Source organism: Balaenoptera acutorostrata, chromosome 11, assembly GCF_949987535.1.
Source record: "Balaenoptera acutorostrata chromosome 11, mBalAcu1.1, whole genome shotgun sequence".
NCBI classification, from domain to species: domain Eukaryota; kingdom Metazoa; phylum Chordata; class Mammalia; order Artiodactyla; family Balaenopteridae; genus Balaenoptera; species Balaenoptera acutorostrata.
This window is the reverse complement of record NC_080074.1, coordinates 78,636,443-78,643,636: the sequence shown is the minus strand read 5'-3', so window position 1 is coordinate 78,643,636 and position 7,194 is coordinate 78,636,443. Positions and strand designations below refer to the sequence as shown.

The 7,194-nt window shown below is 38.1% G+C and overlaps 1 protein-coding gene across 1 annotated transcript; it reads left to right on the top strand.

Moving 5' to 3' along the window:
* Positions 1-3,724: 3,724 nt before the first annotated feature.
* Positions 3,725-4,989, top strand: LOC130709231 (cytochrome b5). Its single transcript, XM_057556786.1, has one exon. It carries the CDS (start codon positions 3,825-3,827, stop codon positions 4,227-4,229), a length of 405 nt encoding a protein of 134 aa, XP_057412769.1. The 5' UTR covers positions 3,725-3,824; the 3' UTR covers positions 4,230-4,989.
* Positions 4,990-7,194: the final 2,205 nt, after the last annotated feature.

The window sequence follows — 7,194 nt, the reverse complement described above, 5'->3', positions numbered from 1 at the left end:
TACGAAAACACTCCCATTTACCATTGCAGCAAAAAGAATAAAATATCTAGGAATAAACCTACCTAAGGAGACAAAAGACCTGTATGCAGAAAATTATAAGACACTGATGAAAGAAATTAAAGATGATACAAATAGATGGAGAGATATACCATGTTCCTGGATTGGAAGAATCAACATTGTGAAAATGACTCTACTACCCAAAGCAATCTACAGATTCAATGCAATCCCTATCAAACTACCACTGGCATTTTTCACAGAACTAGAACAAAAAATTTCACAATTTGTATGGAAACACAAAAGATCCCGAATAGCCAAAGCAATCTTGAGAACGAAAAATGGAGCTGGGGGAATCAGGCTCCCTGACTTCAGACTATATTACAAAGCTTCAGTAATGAAGACAGTTTGGTACTGGCACAAAAACAGAAATATAGATCAATGGAACAGGATAGAAAGCCCAGAGATAAACCCACACACATATGGTCAACTTATCTTTGATAAAGGAGGCAAGCATATACAGTGGAGAAAAGACAGCCTCTTCAATAAGTGGTGCTGGGAAAATTGGACAGGAACATGTAAAAGTATGAAATTAGAACACTCCCTGACACCATGCACAAAAATAAACTCAAAATGGATTAAAGACCTAAGTGTAAGGGCAGACACTATCAAACTCTTAGAGGAAAACATAGGCAGAACACTCTATGACATACATCACAGCAAGATTCTTTTTGACCCAGCTCCCAGAGAAATGGAAATAAGAACACAAATAAACAAATGGGACCTAATGACACTTAAAAGCTTTTGCACAGCAAAGGAAACCATAAACAAGACCAAAAGACAACCCTCAGAATGGGAGAAAATATTTGCAAATGAAGCAACTGACAAAGGATTAATCTCCAAGATTTACAAGCAGCTCATGCAGCTCAATAACTAAAAAACGAACAACCCAATCCAAAAATGGGCAGAAGATCTAAATAGACATTTCTCCAAAGAAGATATACAGATGGCCTACAGACACATGAAAGAATTCTCAACATCATTAATCATTAGAGAAATGCAAATCAAAACTACAATGAGATATCATCTCACACCTGTCAGAATGGCCATCATCAAAAAATCTAGAAACAATAAATGCTGGAGAGGGTGTGGAGGAAAGGGAACACTCTTGCACTGTTGGTGGGAATGTAAATTGATACAGCCACTATGGAGAACAGTATGGAGGTTCCTTAAAAAACTACAAATAGAACTACCATACGACCCAGCAATCCCACTACTGGGCATATACCCTGAGAAAACCATAGGTCAAAAAGAGTCATGTACCAAGATGTTCATTGCAACTCTATTTACAATAGCCAGGACATGGAAGCAACCTAAATGTCCATCGACAGATGAATGGATAAAGAAGATATGGCACATATATACAATGGAATATTACTCAGCCATAAAAAGAAATGAAATGGAGGTATTTGTAATGAGGTGGATGGAGTTAGAGTCTGTCATACAGAGTGAAGTAAGACAGAAAGAGAAAAACAAATACAGTATGCTAACACATATATACGGAATCTAAGGGAAAAAAAAAAAAAAAGGCCATGAAGAACCTAGTGGCAAGACGGGAATAAAGACACAGACCTACTAGAGAATGGACTTGAGGATATGGGGAGGGGGTGGGGTGAGATGTGACAGGGTAAGAGAGTGTCATGGACATATATACACTACCAAATGTAAAATAGATAACTAGTGGAAAGCAGCCGCATAGCACAGGGAGATCAGCTCGGTGCTTTGTGACCACCTAGAGGGGTGGGATGGGGAGGGTGGGAGGGAGGGAGATGCAAGAGGGAAGAGAAATGGGAACATATTGTATATGTATAACTGATTCACTTTGTTATAAAGCAGAAGCTAACACACTATTGTAAGGCAATTATACTTCAATAAAGATGTTTGAAAAAAAAAAAAAAAGAAACAGGAAACATCTCGAATAAACAACCTAACCTTGTACCTAAAGCAATTAGAGAAAGAACAAAAAAACCCCAAAGCTAGCAGAAGGAAAGAAATCATAAAGATCAGATCAGAAATAAATGAAAAGGGAATGAAGGAGACAATAGCAAGGATCAATAAAACTAAAAGCTGGTTCTTTGAGAAGACACACAAAATTGATAAACCATTAGCCAGACTCATCAAGAGATAAAGGGAGAAGACTCAAATTAATAGAATTAGAAATGAAAAAGGAGAAATAACCACTGACACTGCAGAAATACAAAGGATCATGAGAGATTACTACAAGCAACTCTATGACAATAAATTGGACAACCTGGAAGAAATGGACAGAGTCTTAGAAATGCACAACCTGCCGAGACTGAACCAGGAAGAAATACAAAATATGAACAGACCAATCACAAGCACTGAAATGGAAACTGTGATTAAAAATCTTCCAACAAACAAAAGCCCAAGACCAGATGGCTTCACAGGCGAATTCTATGAAAAATTTAAAGAAGAGCTAACACCTATCCTTCTCAAACTCTTCCAAAATATTGCAGAGGGAGGAACACTCCCAAACTTATTCTATGAGGCCACCATCACCCTGATATCAAAACCACACAAAGATGTCACAAAGAAAGAAAACTACAGGCCAATATCACTGATGAACATAGATGCAAAAATCCTCAACAAAATACTAGCAAACAGAATCCAACAGAACATTAAAAGGATCATACACCATGATCAAGTGGGGTTTATTCCAGGAATGCAAGGATTCTTCAATATACACAAATCAATCAATGTGATACATCATATTAACCAATTGAAGGAGGAAAACTATATGATCATCTCAATAGATGCAGAGAAACCTTACGACAAAATTCAACACCCATTTATGATAAAAGCCCTGCAGAAAGTAGGCATAGAGGGAACTTTCCTCAACATAATAAAGGCCATATATGACAAACCCACAGCCAATATTGTCCTCAATGGTGAAAAACTGAAACTATTTCCACTAAGATCAGGAACAAGACAAGGTTGCCCACTCTCACCACTATTATTCAACATAGTTTTGCAAGTGTTAGCCACAGCAATCGGAGAAGACAAAGAAATAAAAGGAATCCAAATTGGAAAAGAAGAAGTAAAACTGTCACTGTTTGCAGATGACATGATACTATACATAGAGGATCCTAAAGATGCTACCAGAAAACTCCTAGATCTAATCAATGAATTTGGTAAAGTAACAGGATACAAAATTAATGCACAGAAATCTCTTGCATTCCGATATTCTAATGATGAAAAATCTGAAAGTGAAATTATGAAAACACTCCCGTTTACCACTGCAACAAAAAGAATAAAATATCTAGGAATAAACCTACCTAAGGAGACAAAAGACCTGTATGCAGAAAATTATAGGACACTGATGAAAGAAATTAAAGATTATACAAATAGATGGAGAGATATACCATTTTCTTGGATTGGAAGAATCAACATTGTGAAAATGACTCTACTACCCAAAGCAATCTACAGATTGAATGCAATCCCTATCAACATTCCACAGGCATTTTTCACAGAACTAGAAAAAAAATTTCACAATTTGTATGGAAACACAAAAGAGCCTGAATAGCCAAAGCAATCTTGATAACAAAAAATGGAGCTGGAAGGATCAGGCTCCCTGACTTCAGAAAATATTACAAAGCTACAGTAATCAAGACAGTTTGGTACTGGCACAAAAACAGAAATATAGGAGCAGGGCCCTGGGGAATGTCCCAGGGCGAGTTCGCGGAGACGCCCGCTGAACTCCGCCCGGCTCCACTGCTCCTTTTAGGGCCTGAGGCTCGACGCGTTCCGAAATGGCAGAGGAGTCCGACAAAGCCGTTAAGTACTATACCCTGGAAGAGATCCAGAAGCACAACGACAGCAAGAGCACCTGGCTGATCCTGCATTACAAGGTGTACGATTTGACCAAATTTTTGGAGGAGCACCCCGGTGGGGAAGAAGTCTTAAGGGAACAAGCTGGAGGTGATGCTACTGAAAACTTTGAGGATGTCGGACACTCTACGGATGCTCGAGAATTGTCCAAAACGTTTATCATTGGGGAGCTGCATCCAGATGACAGGTCAAAGATAACCAAGCCTTCGGAAACTCTTATTACTACTATTGATTCTAATTCCAGCTGGTGGACCAATTGGGTGATCCCAGCCATCTCAGCACTGGTTGTAGCCCTGATGTATCACTTCTACACATCGGAACACTAAACACATTCTCAGAAGCCAATGGAAGAAAAGACTGCTTTGGTCTGGGGAGAAAGAAGCCACCGTTAACTGCTTCAACTGACAGAACCCTTCACCTGAAAATGATTTGAATACACCTGTTTTCCTTTCCTCCTACATTAGACACAAAACAAACCGAAAAGAACTGTTCTTTCTACTGCTGAACTTTTAGAGTATGCCTTTTTATTCATCAGCTTTGTTTTGATGTTCCATCACTATGTCATTTGCTTATTGTGGGCACAATCTTTTAAAACATACCACTGTGTTTGGCTGTCTGTTTGATATGTAATTGTCTTTAATGTTTGGAATCTGATTATTTGGCAGTCATTTAATGTGCTAATCTTTCAGATCCAAGTTGTCTGTCTGATGTGAGTAGGGGTGTCCTTGGATCTCTTCTTGTGCTGCTTCATCTAATTGAATAATCAGGTATTGCATGTTTCCAATGTAGTTTTTTTTTTTACAAGGAAATTAAGGAAGGCCCAGAAATAATAGCTTAAAGATTTCTAATAATTGTTCTACTTGAACAATCATATAGATGATAAAAAGAGAAAGTGGCCTGCAAGACCTAGAAAAGATACTCCATCTTTTCTTTGATTGAAAACACCAGCAACATCAACAAAAGCCTGTGAACCATGAGAGAACATTACCACTGTCCCTTCTCTCAGCGTAAACATGTCATTCCGAAGAGATTCTCAGTTATACAGGTTCTCAGGTTTTACAGACCCCTCCTTCAGAGGTGAAAACTGTTTACATGCTCCTGTAAAGAAATGGTGATTCCCTAATTTGTAAAAACACACATTTGAAAGAGATTGTGGGACATTTGGAATCTGATTTTTGAAGAAATTTAGCTCTGGTGATGGGCCATGAAGAACTCTGGTGTGGACTGATTCAGTGGATTGATTCAGTTATCCCGTCTTTGTTTATTATTCTCTGCCCAGCGCTTTTTTCTTCAAATGTCGAAACTTGAGAGATGAATTTATAGACTCGAAGTACTTTGTAGTTAGCGATGATTGTCCATTGGCCTGCTAGCCGACTGACGAGCCATGGAGTTCTTCAGAAATAACTAAACACATTGGAAAGGAATTTGTTTAAATTACAGAGCATAGATTTTTATAATCAATGACATGTATCACCCTCTGCCTTTTTTGTCACTGGAAGTTAGAGCGAATGTAGGAGGGCAGTGGGGCAGCTGTCTCTATCACATGGGAAAATACCTTGCAGAGGAATCCTTTGTTTAGATTTTAATAAACATAAGCCTGGAACAAAAAAAAAAAAACAGAAATATAGATCAATGGAACAGAATAGAAAGCCCAGAGATAAACCCATGCACATATGGTCACCTTATCTTTGATAAAGGAGGCAAGCATATACAGTGGAGAAAACACAGCCTCTTCAATAAGTGGTGCTGGGAAAATTGAACAGGTACATGTAAAAGTATGAAATTAGAACACTCCCTGACACCATACACAAAAATAAACTCAAAATGGATTAAAGACCTAAGTTTAAGGCCAGATACTATCAAACTCTTAGAGGAAAACCTAGGTAGAACACTCTATGACATAAATCACAGAAAGATCCTTTGTGACCCAGCTCCTAGAGAAATGGAAATAAAAACACAAATAAACAAATGGGACCTAATGAAACTTAAAAGCTTTTGCACAGCAAAGGAAACCATAAACAAGACCAAAAGACAACCCTCAGAATGGGAGAAAATATTTGGAAATGAAGCAACTGACAAAGGATTCATCTCCAAGATTCACAAGCAGCTCATGCAGCTGAATAACAAAAAAACAAAAAATCCAATCCAAAAATGGACAGAACACCTAAATAGACATTTCTCCAAAGAAGATATACAGATTGCCAACAGACACATGAAAGAATGCTCAACATCATTAATCATTAGAGAAATGCAAATCAAAACTACAATGAGATATCATCTCACACTGGTCAGAATGGCCATCATCAAAAATCTAGAAACAATAAATGCTGGAGAGGGTGTGGAGAAAAGGGAACACTCTTGCACTGTTGGTGGGAATGTAAATTGATGCCACCACTATGGAGAACAGTATGGAGGTTCCTTAAAAAACTAAAAATAGCACTACCATACGACCCAGCAATCCCACTACTGGGCATATACCCTGAGAAAACCGTAATTCCAAAAGAGTCATGTACCAAAATGTTCACTGCAGCTCTATTTACAATAGGCAGGACATGGAAGCAACCTCAGTGTCCATCATCGGATGAATGGATAAAGAAGATGTGACACATATATACAATGGAATATTACTCAGCCATAAAAAGAAATGAAATGGAGGTATTTGTAGTGAGGTGGATGGAGTTAGAGTCTGTCATACAGAGTGAAGTAAGTCAGAAAGAGAAAAACAAATACAGTATGGTAACACATATATATGGAATCTAAGGGGGAAAAAAAAGGTCATGAAGAACCTAGTGGTAAGACAGGAATAAAGACACAGACCTACTAGAGAACGGACTTGAGGATATGGGGAGGGGGAGGGGTGAGATGTGACAGGGTGAGAGAGTGGTATGGACATATATACACTACCAAATGTAAAATAGATAGCTAGTGGGAATCAGCCGCATAGCACAGGAAGATCAGCTTGGTGCTTTGTGACCACCTAGAGGGGTGGGATAGGGAGGATGGTAAGGAGGGAGATGCAAGAGGGAAGAGATATGGGAACATATGTATATGTATAACTGATTCACTTTGTTATAAAGCAGAAACTAACACACCATTGTAAAGCAATTATACTCCAATAAAGATGTTTAAAAAAAATCACATTCAAAAACAAATGAACAAAAACAAACAAACAGAAAAACCTAGGAATAAACTTAAGCAAGGAAGTGAAAGACATACTTGTGGAAAAGTATAAAATATTGATAAAGGAAATTGAAGATGAGTCAAAGAAATGGAAGATACCCTGTGCTCTTG